At 42.2% G+C, this 14,027-nt stretch overlaps 1 protein-coding gene across 21 annotated transcripts in view; it reads right to left on the bottom strand.

Moving 5' to 3' along the window:
- The window catches only part of Afdn (afadin, adherens junction formation factor), a 124,555-nt gene that overhangs the window by 5,365 nt on the left and 105,163 nt on the right, over positions 1–14,027 (bottom strand). For 7 of the 21 annotated variants that reach the window (XM_041680309.1, XM_041680315.1, XM_041680318.1 and 4 more), the window contains 4 exons: positions 12,618–13,613; positions 10,632–10,667; positions 4,696–4,830; positions 1,431–1,935 (listed from right to left, as the gene is read on the bottom strand). In XM_041680309.1, coding sequence (XP_041536243.1) covers positions 1,431–1,935; positions 4,696–4,830; positions 10,632–10,667; positions 12,618–13,613 — 1,672 coding nt within the window. Of the gene's footprint in view, positions 1–1,430; positions 1,936–2,448; positions 4,831–8,471; positions 8,650–10,631; positions 10,668–12,617; positions 13,614–14,027 lie in introns of those variants that run through there. The other 14 variants (XM_041680326.1, XM_041680321.1, XM_041680322.1 and 11 more) reach the window with 10 other exon arrangements.

Raw genomic sequence — 14,027 nt, 5'->3', positions numbered from 1 at the left:
ATGTTGCTGCATGTGCTGCAGGCGGCTCCAGAGAGGTGCGTGAGGTGTGGAATGAAGTGAGTGGTATAACTGAGGACCAAAGTTGACAATTATGTTTCCTAACTATATTGAAACTATGCAATCTGTCCAATGTTCATAAAATTTGATATAAGATCAGTAACATTTTTCTTCAAAATTTACTGCTATTCCATAAATGCCTTGAAAAAACACCAAATTCTAATATTTATAACAGAAATTTTATAAAAGGATTGGACTTTTTGGCTTTCAGAGTGACTTAATGAAACTACTATATACCAAAACAGATTAAAGTCTGATACACATGGGAAAAAGAATTCTGGCGCCGGGTGATGGTGGTGCGTGACTTTAATCCCAGCACTCGGGAGGCAGCGGCAGGCGGATCTCTGTGAGTTTGGGCCCAGCTTGGTCTATAAGTTAGTTCCAGGACAGGCTCCAAAGCGACAGAGAAACCCTGTCTTGAAGAAAACAAAAAACAAAAACAAACCAGAATTCTGGCAAGCTCTTTGCAGGAAATAAACTGTACTGAGTCTTAAGAGAGTTCGGCTTCTCTTAGAACTGCTGAATTGGTATTTGTGTAAAAGGCAAGCAGAATTTTAAGGCCACTCAACATTCACTAAAATTACACTGCTGGATGCTTGATGCCAGAATTTCCCTTTCATGTACGGCCAAAAAAGTTTAAGACCTCAATGTGAACATAACTGAGCATAATTGCAATGCTTGCTACAATTCTGTCATGGATAGCCCCTCCGCCCACTCAAAAGCTCCAAGCCTACAAAGGCTTGGGTGCTATGCGATTAGGTGCAAAAGAGCAAGATAATGAAGGGAGTGGAACAAGTAAGAGGGGCAGAGGAAACAAGACTAAGGTCTGTGGGCAAGGGCTGCCTGTGTTGGGAGTGAAGCTGTACTGTTAACAGTTCAGTGGATGTCATAACACCCAACCAAGGCTCCACAAAGGGTGTGAGTCACTGCATAGGCCTCAGGAACTCACAGTAAAGGACGTGAAGTTAAAGTGCAGGTGATACTCTGGCACTCTGCCTTCAGAGACATTGGTATGTTTGAGAAGGCACTTGCTTGAACAAAGGTAAGAATTACTTGAAGACATACAGAAAAAAAGCCAAGACCAACAGTACTTGAAATAATTTGGTAATAGTGTAGGACTGACTGTCGTCAGTGGATTAGAGACAGAATGCCTTAAAGTGTAAGAGAATTGGAATACCAAGAACAAATTAACAGAGCATTAGCACGAACACCACAATCACAGGCAGAGGGAGATCACATGCTTAAAGTGATCAGGTAATACCCAAGGCCAAGACAGGCATGGTCTCAGTGTACCGTACCAAGTGGCAGGGGTACAGAGATCCCAGGCTCAATCATCAAGATAAGAGAGGTCTGATTCGCCATTCCCTCTTTACCTCTACCTTTCCAGTGGCCAGGCCGGTAGAAGCTTGGTTTGCCTGGAGGGGGTGGGGGTGGGCCTGCTTTGTTAGCGGTACTGTTGGCTTTGGCCAAGGGTGGCTGGAATGAGTTGGAGAGAAAGATGCCATCCGAGGCTGGGCGTGGCTGCTGCGGCTTAGGGGCAGCAAGAGGAAGATGCTCATGAGACTTTCTTGTGCTGGGGTACTTATCCTGACCTGTTGGGCCGCAGTCCTCCTCCTCCTCATCATCATAGGCAACAAACTTGGCAGTGAACAGCGAATCTGGGGAGAGGACCTGTGTTTTGAGGTAGGAGGCGTTTCGCTGAGGTGGGGGAGGAGGGGCGCTGGGTGCTGGGGACAGGGATGGGGGCTCATAGTCCCGTGGAAGTGGAGGTCGGCTCAGCCCAGGATCTTCGGGCTCCAGCAACCTGCGTGCTGCCTCGTCGTGCTGTCTGCGCCTCTCAGCTTCTAGGCGGCTGTAATACCCTTCTTCCTGTCGCCTCTGCAGGCAGGAATAAACAAGAGTGCAAGAGGTCAAGGGTCAGGGGGCATCAGTGGACCCTCTGAGCCTTCACAGGGAACGACAGGTACACTGATAATCACTATCGTCACTACACTGGCATGTCCACAGGACATCACATTTCAGTGTCATAATCACTGTGACAGAAGAAGCAGGCCAAGGCAGAGCCTGTCTTGTCTGGAGATGTATGAATACATGCAGACTGCCCCGCACTAACATAAACTGCTCGGAGGCATGGGATTAGTCAAACCTTAGGACCTTCCTGTCACAGTTAAGACTCTGCATCATTTACGTTCTTTATTCTTTTTCTCCTCAAACTTTTCCTCTCCCTTTCTGTTTGGACAGGATAGTAACTTACCTGTTTCTTTTGCGTTTCAATAGAAAACCATAAATAGCAAGAAATATCACCCATTTTCCCAAAGCCACAATCTAGTAAGTATGCTTTCCACAGTTAATGTATATTTCAAATCTTAACAAACTCTCTGAGGAACAGACAATGAGAGCCAAGCATTAATAGTAGTAGTAGATATATTCCGACACATACTGTACATTTTTATCCAGGCAAACTACAGTTGACAGTATTGAAATTCTTTTAACATTTAAAAAGGCAACAACACAGTTTTGTTAAGGATTGGAAAGAATTTTAGAGCACAAGAAGAAAGTAAATATGGAAAGGGATGAAAGAGCAAACAAAATAATCTGCCTTGACTTAAGCAAATGTTCAATGCTAGGAAACCAAGTGCAGCCAGGCTTATATTCACTCAATCATAGAAAACTAACAATAGGGACTTTGCTGGTATGATGTTTTTTTCGGTCCTCACTAGGCTGCATCCTTTTCCTGGTCTCTATACAGCTACACACAAGCACACACAATGAACATACACATCCTAAGAAAGAAAAGGGAAGACTAAGGCCAGTCCCACTCATTACCCTAGTCCCAATTTCCAGCTTTATTTCTTGTTCTACGTTGTGAAATCCTAAAGGAAAGGTATTTTTATCTTCTTGACTATACCAAACCAGTACGCTCTTAAGTTGGGTAATTAAGCAACAATGACGTAGGTGATTTTCAAGTGGTACTGTCGAGAACATTAAATTACATGAAGAACAACCGTTTGGTAACACTTTACGGAGAGGCCAAACCAACCTTTTTCAGTTATACCAAGAACAAATACAATTAAATGACCATGGTGACTTTATCCAGAAAACGGACGCACATGTTCCATAAGAATCACACTGTGGACATTCTGCAGTAAAAATAGTATTTCAATTTCTTTTTACAGTGACTACTCAATTATAGAAACAATTACTAAAACACAAGGATGTTTGACATAATTATGAAAACACACATTGGAAAAATTAAATAACCGAGAGTTTCTCCACACAGAAAGCACAGCCTGCTTCCCTCTGAGCACATACCTCTGATGCAAAGACCAGGCTACTTCATCAAGGCTCCAGCAAGACCCAGGCTGTTCTAATTACAACGAGGCAGACCTGAGCTGGGAAAGCACGCCTCCCTGCAGACTGAGAACTCTCGGGGAATAAAGAGTGAAGTGAGACCACCACCATACTTAGAAATTGGCTCCAGTGATGGACACTTCCTGATTTCCTGCAGGGATCACCACTTCAACTGACATTACACAAATGAGACTCACGTGTTTCGGAACTGCTCTGCGGCTCTCCTACTGTAAAAGTAGGGTATCAGTTACTGCTCTAGATGCGGCGTGTGCCCTCACATCATCCACTTATTCATTTAAATGAACCACACCATGTCTCTCAATCTTACTCTTAGATGGTCTTTTGACCATCTCTTCATTAGAAATTTAGACCTTCCTTAAAATTTATGAATTTTTTTTTTTTATTTTTGGGGGGGAAGAGGGCATTCCTATTTACATAGTTCACTGGGACTATCAAGGATGTAACTGTTAATAAAAACTAAACTTTTCTCCATTTGAAGTAGTGACACTCAGAGCTTCTACCTTCACAGAAGGTAAGTAACCAAGAAAAATAGCTTCTCTCAAACCACACAGAAACATGCAATCCTCAGCGACAGGGCAGAGCCGACTTGGGCTCAAGGTAGCAGCCTTCTTACCTAAGAAAGCCTCAGCCTCAGACACAGAATGATCTGAGAGCTACATCTTAAAGTTCCTGCTTTGAAGAATGTCAAAACTGTTATCATTTTAAAATTCAACTATGAAACTTACTTGAGTTAAAACCCACATATAGAGATCAACAGAATATTTGTTGGGTTACACACTGAATTTTCCTCGTGTGTGTTTTACGAGCCATCCACCCTCTTTACCACCAACCAGAATTAAGAAGTTTTATGAATAATCTGTTTAAAATGGTTAATGAGAACCGACCGTCTTGCTATTCTCCTATTGCCTCCCAGAGTTCACACTAAATTCTCACAATAACTGAACAAACAACACCTTCATAAAAGCCTCCTGGACCCTGTCTGGAAACCAGAGCACTATCATGTCCCAGACCCCAGCTCTGGGGCATGGTGCTCAAGAGTTGGAGGAAAACCAGCTCAGAAGCAAAGGAGCCTGAAGACAGTCCAGAAGAGAGGTAGGCAGGCCAGATGGGGCTAGAGTTTTTGGTCCAATAGCAAAGGCTGGAAGATCCGTCCCTGTTCTGTCTTATGCATCCTAGATACACACATTTCTAGCCCCCTTTGCCCTAGCCAACCATTTGTGTTCAGGCTAATCTGGTAAAAACTAGCTGCCTTTAGAGGACCATAACCTTTTCTTCAGCGTCTCTCTTTACTCGCTCCTCCTCCTGATGGCGGCGGTCTTCCTCTTGTCTCACACGATCTTCTGCTTCTCGTTTGCGCATTTCTTCCAACTGCTGTTGGCGCCTGCGCTCCTCATCCTGCAACTAACAACAAATTGACTTTAACTTTCACCCAGTAAAACCCACCAGCACAGACATAAAAAGCACATCCTTAAACAAGCAGACACAGACACACACTCACACCCACACAGACATGGAAAGTCAAGTAGAAAACACCAGGCTAAATCACTGTTGGACGATTATAAAGCTCATGTATTAATTAGCTCTTATCATTTCAAAGTAAATTACCTAAAAGCTTTGTTTCCACAGTCCCAATGTTATTTTTCCATTAATCATGACTCAAAGAAACAAGTTATTTCATAACTCATGCATTAATCATGTCCATTTTTTTTTTGTTATAGTAAATGTAAGCTACCTCCTACAAATCACCAATAGGCTCTGCTTTAAGAACTACAGATACTACAACCACCCCGAATGTTAAGACAAGCCCTTTCTCATGTGACACGGGTAGGTCGTGCACAGCAGCACAGAGCTGCTGTCCTGAACCCAGGCGAGGGTGAGAGCTGTTAAAAGCAGTCTCCTTTACTTGGGCCACAGGGTGAAAGACGAGAGCTCCTCCTTCAGCAATCCCCTACCCTCCATGTATCAACCTGGACTCTGAGAGTCCCTTCCTAGCGGACAAGACCTCAGACTTGCAGTTATGAGTCTGAAACTGGGATTTGGAATAAACTCATCCTGGCTCATTTTTCTGTATTCACGCATATGGGGGACCACTGATGACTCCCCAACACAGGATATGAGCAAGTTTAAAAGTTCTCATGCTTGTCTTAATCCACCACTTCTCTGGCTTTTGCTCATTCAAATTCTACCTTTCTGAAATGACAGAAGGCGCACACCTTTCCCACCCAGTGTCAAGCACTAACAGCTATCTTCCAATGCCTGTGACATGCTTCTCCTTGCTGCTTGTGGCTCCTGACCCCCTGACCATATTTCTCTATTCATCAAAAGCTCTAGGGTGGGACAGAGACTTTTATCTAGCGTGATCTACAGCTGCATCTGTAGTTTTATCACAGATAGTGGTAACACTGAAATGGCTGTACAGCTCTGTGCTACAGCAATACCTACAGCGGCACTATGACATATCACCAAGAGGACCGTTTCAAATTCTCCACAATTTAAAAGAATCCTAAAATTATTCTGCTGATCTCTAGCTACTTAAGAAATACTTCATATAAAATTCCCGTGTGATGCGGCTAAATTTCTATAAAATCACCAGTTTTCCTATACACTGTTTATAGAAAAAACATTTAAACTTCTGGATTTAGATTATATGTGTATGCTTAAAAAAAAAGCAAACCAAAATAAATAATCCAAAACAAACAAACAAACAAACAAACAAGCAAACAAAAAAACACAGCTGGGCAGTAGTGGCTGATACCTTTAACCCTAACACTTCAGAGGCAGAGGCAGGTGGATCTCTGTGAGTTTGAGGCCAGTATGGTCTACAGAGTTCCAGGACAGCTAGGGCTATGCAGAGAAACAATGTCTCAAGAAACAAACATAAAAACAAAACAAAAATCCCACAAAAATCTAGTAATCTTATCCTTTTTCAATGAAATAAAACATTGTATCTAGGGCTGGAGAGATGTGTCAGCAATTAAGGCTACTCTTCTAGGGGGTCTGATTCCCAGCAAACCTGCCATCATCTGTAACCCCAGTCCCAGGGGATCTCATGCCATTTTCTGGCCTCCAAGGGTACCAGGCACAGACATGTATGCAGGCAAAATACTCGTACACAAAAAATTTTAAAAAAGTAAAACCCCACTGTATCTAGTAAAAAAGAATAAACCAGTCTACACTTTTGGGTTATTCATGTCCGTAAACAATAAAACACCTCAGAAAAATTGTCTTCTCAAAAAGACAAAAAGCTTTTTCTTTAACATAATGTCCAAACAGAGGCTGGAATTTAGGGAGTGGCTTTTATAGCAGGCATACACACTGTTTATGAAGAACAAAAGAAACTAGGATCAAAGTCTTCCCTGAGGACTACAGCGAGGGTGCTAGAGCCAACTGTGCACAGCCCAGAAGAGAAGTCAGACAATGTCCAAATAAAGCATGGACCACTGGGACAAACAAGAAGCAGCACCCCACAAGAGCACCAAAATTAAATAGCACAAGAACTAGCAAATGCTCAGAGAAAGTAATTTAAGGGCAAATGCAAAGCTACACTTCCTGTTCTCCAGAACTAAGCTCTTCCTGTTTTTCAGCCTGGAAAACATTGCTCTCTGGTAAGCCGACTGGTTCCACTAGAGCACTCACTGCTCTGAGCACAGTTGCAGTACAGAGCTGGCAAGACACATTTTCTCCAAAAAGTATGGTTCTACATTCTCCTGGCTGGTGAGGTGGTCATCGGGAGGTCTTCTCAGTGTATTAAGCTCATAGGTTACTATATTTTTTAAAAAGACAAATTAACGAGTACTTTTATAACTAAGACATTTCTTTCTATTGTTTAGTATATTGTGTACGCCTTACTTTGAAACTTTGAAATGTTTTGTTCCTTTAAAATATTTTACCCCACTTCCCCTCTCTGTAAGCATTAGTGTCTCTTACAGGGCACTGAGCTGTCAGGCTCACAGACGTGCAGTAGCAGAGAAAGGGCATCTTTTAACTGCTCTGTAGTCAGTGACAAGTGCCTGCCTGCTACAGTCTAACCAAGCGCAGGCGAGGCATCTCGGATCCAATCAGGGCAGTCTGGGCCAGTGCTAATGTGAACCTCACACTCTGAAGTGCAGGGCCAGTAGGAATGCCTGGCAGGTTCTGCACCAGTCTGCATTTCTAAAAAGGTATTTCCAGGTCAAACAATAGTGTAAGCTGAAATTTGTGTGTTTATAAATTCACAAAATATACTAACGTTATTATCACTGTTAAATTAACAACCACATTCAAAGTTATCTTAATATAAAAAGGATGGTGATTTCCTTTACTTGTTGGCATCTGAAATCTGTCAGACTCTTTAAAGGCTTTTTAAAAATCCTTTTCTATACAGCTAATATTTTTTTCTAAAATACAATCTCAATTTTAAGATTAAAAATAAAATAACTTTGAAGACTTAATACTAAAGATGTGTTTGAACTGTTACTTAACTAACACAGGTAAGCCTTGTAGGCAGTCCTCTGATACTTTAAGGCGTGATTAGAACCTAGATCTATAAAGGACCACCTATTCCGGCCTAAGGAAAAAGCTCCATGCCCAGTGGTGCCCCCTCTCAAAGTGGCCGAGGACATTAAAAAGAGGACCCCTAGAGCAGCACAGAGTAATTCCTCTCAGCACACACCATACAGCTCACACTGTTTTCTTAAAGAAATGTGAATTCTAAGCTCTATACCAAAAAGACAGTGGCCCCTAAGCAAGGCAGAGACTCAGAAGTCCAGGACACATCTGAATGCTTCCTTTGATAGTTAATATTCTAATTAGGTCTGAAGTACTTAAAACAGCTCTTGACTCAACCCTTTTACACGTGGGCAGCTCAAAGGCTGTGCCTTAGCATTCTATACAAAGGCCAAGCCCCGACAGTGTTCTGACTTATTACAAGAGCCACTGGAAACAACTTTTCACTTTCTTCACCCCACAGAAGCTCATTCCTGTGAGTAGTCATGTTACCCAGGGTACCACATGACCCATTCATATGTAGTGACAAGACAAAGCTCAGACAAGCCATTGAAGGACGAACAGGCCCAGTGAGTATCTGGCTGGTAGCCCAGTACGTCACTTAATAAAAAGGAAGTGCTTTTGATGAAGCAGAAAATATACATACTGTGACAGGAAAATGCAGGCCAGAAAGCAAACTCATAGTGGTTCTCTGGGGCAGAGGGTTAAGGCTCCCACACTGGGTTTGGACTTTTCCTGGGCCGTAGAAGATTTGTTACGAAGAAATGTAAAATAAACAACAGAGACCTGTGTTATACAGCCATCACCAGGCAGTCAAGGACTAGCTTTTAGACGTCAACTAGTAAACCCAGCAGGCAATGAGAGTAAAACAGCCAGGACAGCAAGGTGGGCAGGGGCAACAGTTTCTGAATAGAATGAAATGAGACTATGTAAGGCTGTAAAGCTCAAATGACTAACAAGTGTCTCTTGGAAAGGGGAGGTCGAGGCAGAGTGGCTGTAGTCAAGAGGCACAGGAGGGATTTAGTTCTGCACAGGCTGTATTTGGAAAGTTTCCCCTTTGCCACCAGGAGGAGATGGTATACAGGCATGTTGGTAGCCAAACTTATTGTGCAAGAGGGCTAGACTAGAGCCATGAATGAGATGTCACTGCCATCATTATTGATCTTAAAATTATGGATCTAGAATGAGCAGGCAGAAGCAGCAGGAGGCAGGCCATGGACCAGCAGTGGCATCAGACAAAGGGAAGAGTAGCCATCAGTTTAGGCAGTCCTCCAACCTTAGGGAACTTAGCTGCTCCTAACAAGCTAAAACCTGCTTCATTTACCCCACGAGTCACCCCAAATCCATCCTGACATGCTAAGAACATGTCTTAAGACTGCAGGGAAACACTGCTACCCAGAGACCACATGCTTGCCACTATCCACTCATTCCCTGGAAGAGGTTCCCAAGACAATCTGCAATTCTGACATGTTAAGAGCAGAATGCGTTGTTGTTAACAATTAGTACCTACTAGGGAACTGTATAGGAAGTGCTTAGAAACAAGAGTGCTTAAGATCAATACTAATAATCAAAATATTCCTTTAAAACAAGAAAAACTGAGAACTGCTGACTGGAAATAAAAACTTTCAATGCAAGCATTATTAAATATTATTCATCAAAGATAACTCTACAGCAGAGAAAGCTATCTTTGGGCCAAGAGCTGGCCAGTGCTTCTGGTCAGTACCTGCTCTGTAAGGGTAAATACTTGATAAATATTTCCTAAATGACCCCAGGCTGACTCATGTGGCGCACACCTGAAAGCCCAGGAGGACCATGAGTTTGGGGCCATCCTGGTCCACACAGTGACACACTTTCTCAACACAACAACAAAGTTCTAACCGATGCAAAACGTAATACATTAAGTTTGTGTACGGAGTGTATGTTTCTCTCTGGTACCCTGTCCTCCAGCTACATAAACAGAAAAGACGGGGCTAGCAGTTGATGGGGTGGCCACTATAGTTAAAATTCAAAGAATTTTTAAAGTACTGACTTTTTTTTAATCATTAGAAATTGACCTAGAATAAATACTGAGTTAAGAATTAATATAAATATATATATATATGTCAGAATATAACTGTCTACCAGGTAACATAAATACACTACTGAAGCATAAAGAACATTAAATGACCAATCAAATTTCTCTGATACTAACATTAAGCACGTTGATTTAACAGAAAAATAATCTGCAAATGTTTAATGGCAGACTATAAACTGGTATATCTGCTAAGTGAACTAACTAAAATCCACATGGTATTAAGAAAAATATGATGCAGGTTCATAGGAAACCTATTGTTTTACCATAAACAGTGACATCTTAGCTACATTCAAACCTGAGAGTAGAGTCAGTGTCCTTTCAATGAGTTCAGTGACCATACTTAAGATCTGTTTCCAATGCAACAAGAATGACATCATTACCCAGTGCAGCCCTTATTTCATTTGTCCACATACTTGAAGTAAGAATACACAGAATCAAATTATGACTAAAACTGTAAGAAGTCAGACCCATAAACAAACAGTGACATTTAAAGTTAATGAGGAAGTAGAGTAACTAATCTAGGAACATTCAGAGGCATGCTTCTAGTCACGGAGCTAGTCTCCTGACCCAGGAGGTTCTAGGGAGAACTGACTACTGAGAACACAGAACAGCCATCACCAAAGGGAAAGAAACAAGAACATACCAAATCTAGAACAGAGATTGCTGGCATAGCAGTCTGCTGCAGGTAACAGAGAGGGGGAAAAAAAGAAAGATGAAGTGTGAAAAAAAAGTTAGGTTTAGACCTGTATTCCGCCACCGGCATCTTTGCTGTGTCATGCTTCATCTGTTTTTGGATAACTTGATGAGAAAACTATAGAACCACAGACTAACTTCTAGCATTTAGAAACAGAAAAATGTCCACATGTCATTAATATTTTGAGTTTTATCATTAAGAAGCACAAATACAAAAAAAGCAAAAATTCCCTTAGTGTTATTTTGAGATTGATATTAAACTAAATATAACTATTAAAATGAAATTTACTAAATATCAAAAAATTTCAAGTATCATAATCCATACTAAAGTCTTCAAAATATTCAAAGTAGTAGCAATTTTGCAAAACTCTGACAAATCTTCAATGAAAATCTCATCTTGACAGAAAAGATTACTAGGATGTTACATGCAGTGGCTAACTTTTCACTACTGGGCTCAGCTGTCGGGGGAAGCGAACACTGACGCTGCGCCATCACTGGCCATCAACAGCAGCTGCCACCCGCTTCAAGCATCTTGGGGTGAGGGCAATACAAAGCCATAAATCATTGTATCTATCACTAGCTAGTCACGGTAGAAAGGGATACACCAGTTCTGGCCAGTCCAGACAACAAATATATTGGAGTGCCTGAGAGTCTGACCACAGACAGTGGGAACCAGTCAGAGCACCCTTATAGTAGTAGTCCAAGCTATCAATTGCTCTTTCAGATAAAATGGTTGATGTGACAGACATAGTTATTTTTAAGAATGTTTACTAAGGATACTAGAAAAATACTAGTAAAATAGTATAACTGTTAAAAATTACATTCTGGTCTTACTTAAGAAAGCCAGTATGTAAAAGGTAATTAAACGGAATCAGAGCAATATATATGTATATGTTTAAATATGTACATATGAAGAAGTATGTGTGTTAATGGATTCAGGAAAAATTCACAGAGCAAGCTGAAAAGGAGATGATCACACTACTGGACTCTTAACAATATCATCAAAGATTAAATTTCATCATGCCTTTGGAGTAAGGTGTCTGACCTAGCAGCTGTTTTAACAACCCCTCTCATGCGCAACATTAAAAAGAAATCAGAAAAAAATTGTATAGATAAAAAGTATCAATAAAACTCACTACCATGACGAACAACAGCACTCTGCACAAGTTACTATCAAGTGCCCAAGTTATTAACAATAAATGCCTCTCAACAATCATGCCTGACAGGGAGTAAAGAATCTAGTTTTCACCCAAAATTTGGTATTTTAAGAACTTATTTGCATTAGGCTAAATTTTGCCTACAAAATTTTTATTTAAAAAATAATAAAAATTATTTTTGTAATATGGAAATATAAATTATATCCAAAGTTATTAGCATCTTTATGTTACAACTACAATTATTAAATTAAATAAATATTTGAGGTATCAATTGTAAAGTAAGTGCACAGACCCTCCATCTGGTAATGACACTGAACTTTAAAACTGATGTCCTGAGTTTCCTCTGCTCACAATCAGTATCAGGGCCTGAAGCTTTCCGTGGGATGCCCTTGGCACATTAGCCAAGCTCAGTGTTCTTATGATAACTCTGGCTGCTTTGCTCACGGCAGAGCCAAATGGCTAGTATACTTTACAGAGCCCACCAAATCTCAGGTATTTACTATCTGGCTCTGTCAGCCAAGCCCTGATTACAATTGTGGTCATTACTAGGTACTTGTTTTCTCAACTGGGTGTAGTGAGGATAACTATGTGGCTGGCTAATTAAAACAATGAAGCCCTAGGGGCCTGGCTCATTCCTGCAGCATGTCAGCCAGGGTGAGCAGGTGAAACCAGGGGCCTCTTAACTCTTCCTTGTGATTGTGAATAGTTGTTTCCGCAGAAACACCCAGAAAATACCACAGGGAGCACAGATACGCACAACCAAGGCCTTTCCCCTTTACCCTGGCTCTGCGCTCAGCCTCCAGACGCTGCATGATCAGCATGGTGTCCACATCATCATCCTCCTCTTCCTCATCATCCTCATCCTTCTGCTTGGACTCCTGCAGTCTCTTCTGGAACTGCCACTCCAGCATGAGCTTCCGCAGGCGGTCGCTCTCCTCTGCAGTGCGGTCCACCTTGTTCTGCAGCTCATGGATCTCCTTGCTCAGCATGTCCACAATGTGCATCTGCTGTTGCTTCTCCAGCTTCTCCCTGGCATCTCGTTTCCAGGGGTCTGGAGACAGACTATCACCAGAAGACAGTTCTTCTTTACTGATGGTGATGTACTGCAGGTCCCTGCGCTCAATCGTGCGGGGCTGTTGCTGGGGCTGCAGCTCCCGAATGACTGTTTCTTGGGGCCTCTGCAATGTGGAAGGCTTTTCTGGCTTGGTCAGTGTGGCCAAAGGAGAGAAGGAAGCAGGGTTCAGGGACTGTGTGCGCATCTGCCCCAACTTCCGCTCCTGCTCCCTGCGCTTTCTTTCCCGTTCCTCCTCGAGGCGGGCCTTCTCTTTCTCATACCACCGCTGATGTTCTTCTCTCTTTTTCCGCTCTGCAGCAGCCACCTGAGCAGACTGGGGTCCTACCTGGTTGGTAGGAGGAGGTGGGAGGGGCAAATCCACTGGAATGCCATCAAAATCACTGGTGTAGTGGACAGGAGGTGGAGGGGGTGGTGGAGGTAGGTCTGTTCGAATGGGCTGGGAGACAGCGACAGGGGTGGGTAGAACTGCTGCTGGGGTTTTCCAACGTCCAGGACCACTTTTGGTCAGAGTGGAAGCAGGGGTGACTGACTTGGAGGAATGGTTCAGGTGCTCTTGGCTGGATGTGCTGGAGTCCACTGAGGAGCTCTGATTGATCCACATATCACTGTCACACTTGCGATCCATGCCAGCCTCTACTTGATGCCGCTCAAGTTGGTAAACCTTCTCTTCTCGAAGCTCTTCCTGGGAACGGGTAACACGCTGAGAAGATAAAGTGGAAACTGTAATACTTTAGGGGGTCACTAAAGAAATCATCAAAATGTCATACATGCTTAATCTTCACGGAGAACAGACTACAAACACGGTGGAATGAATGTATAACCAGAAACAGACTGTTTTTATGGTACACTAGGCAAATGACACAGCTGGAAATCTGTCTACAAAAGAAATAAAGATTTTCTGTCTCTCTGATGATGCATGCTATTCCTGTCACTCTGGTGCTGGCAGGTAAAGGCATCTCCTCAGGCTCCAGAGATGAATGAGCATAGTAGAAACCAAGAAAAAAAAAAAAGCAACAAACTCCTGACATATAATTCTAACTACTAAGTAATGCTCATTGTATATATCCATGGTTCAATTCTGAATGAATTCTACAGCTCAGGATTAGCTTCATGA

This window comes from Microtus oregoni, unplaced genomic scaffold, assembly GCF_018167655.1.
Source record: "Microtus oregoni isolate MIOR12 unplaced genomic scaffold, Mior012 000033F_ref0000390, whole genome shotgun sequence".
Classification (NCBI taxonomy): domain Eukaryota; kingdom Metazoa; phylum Chordata; class Mammalia; order Rodentia; family Cricetidae; genus Microtus; species Microtus oregoni.
This window is presented reverse-complemented; position numbering and strand designations above follow the sequence as displayed.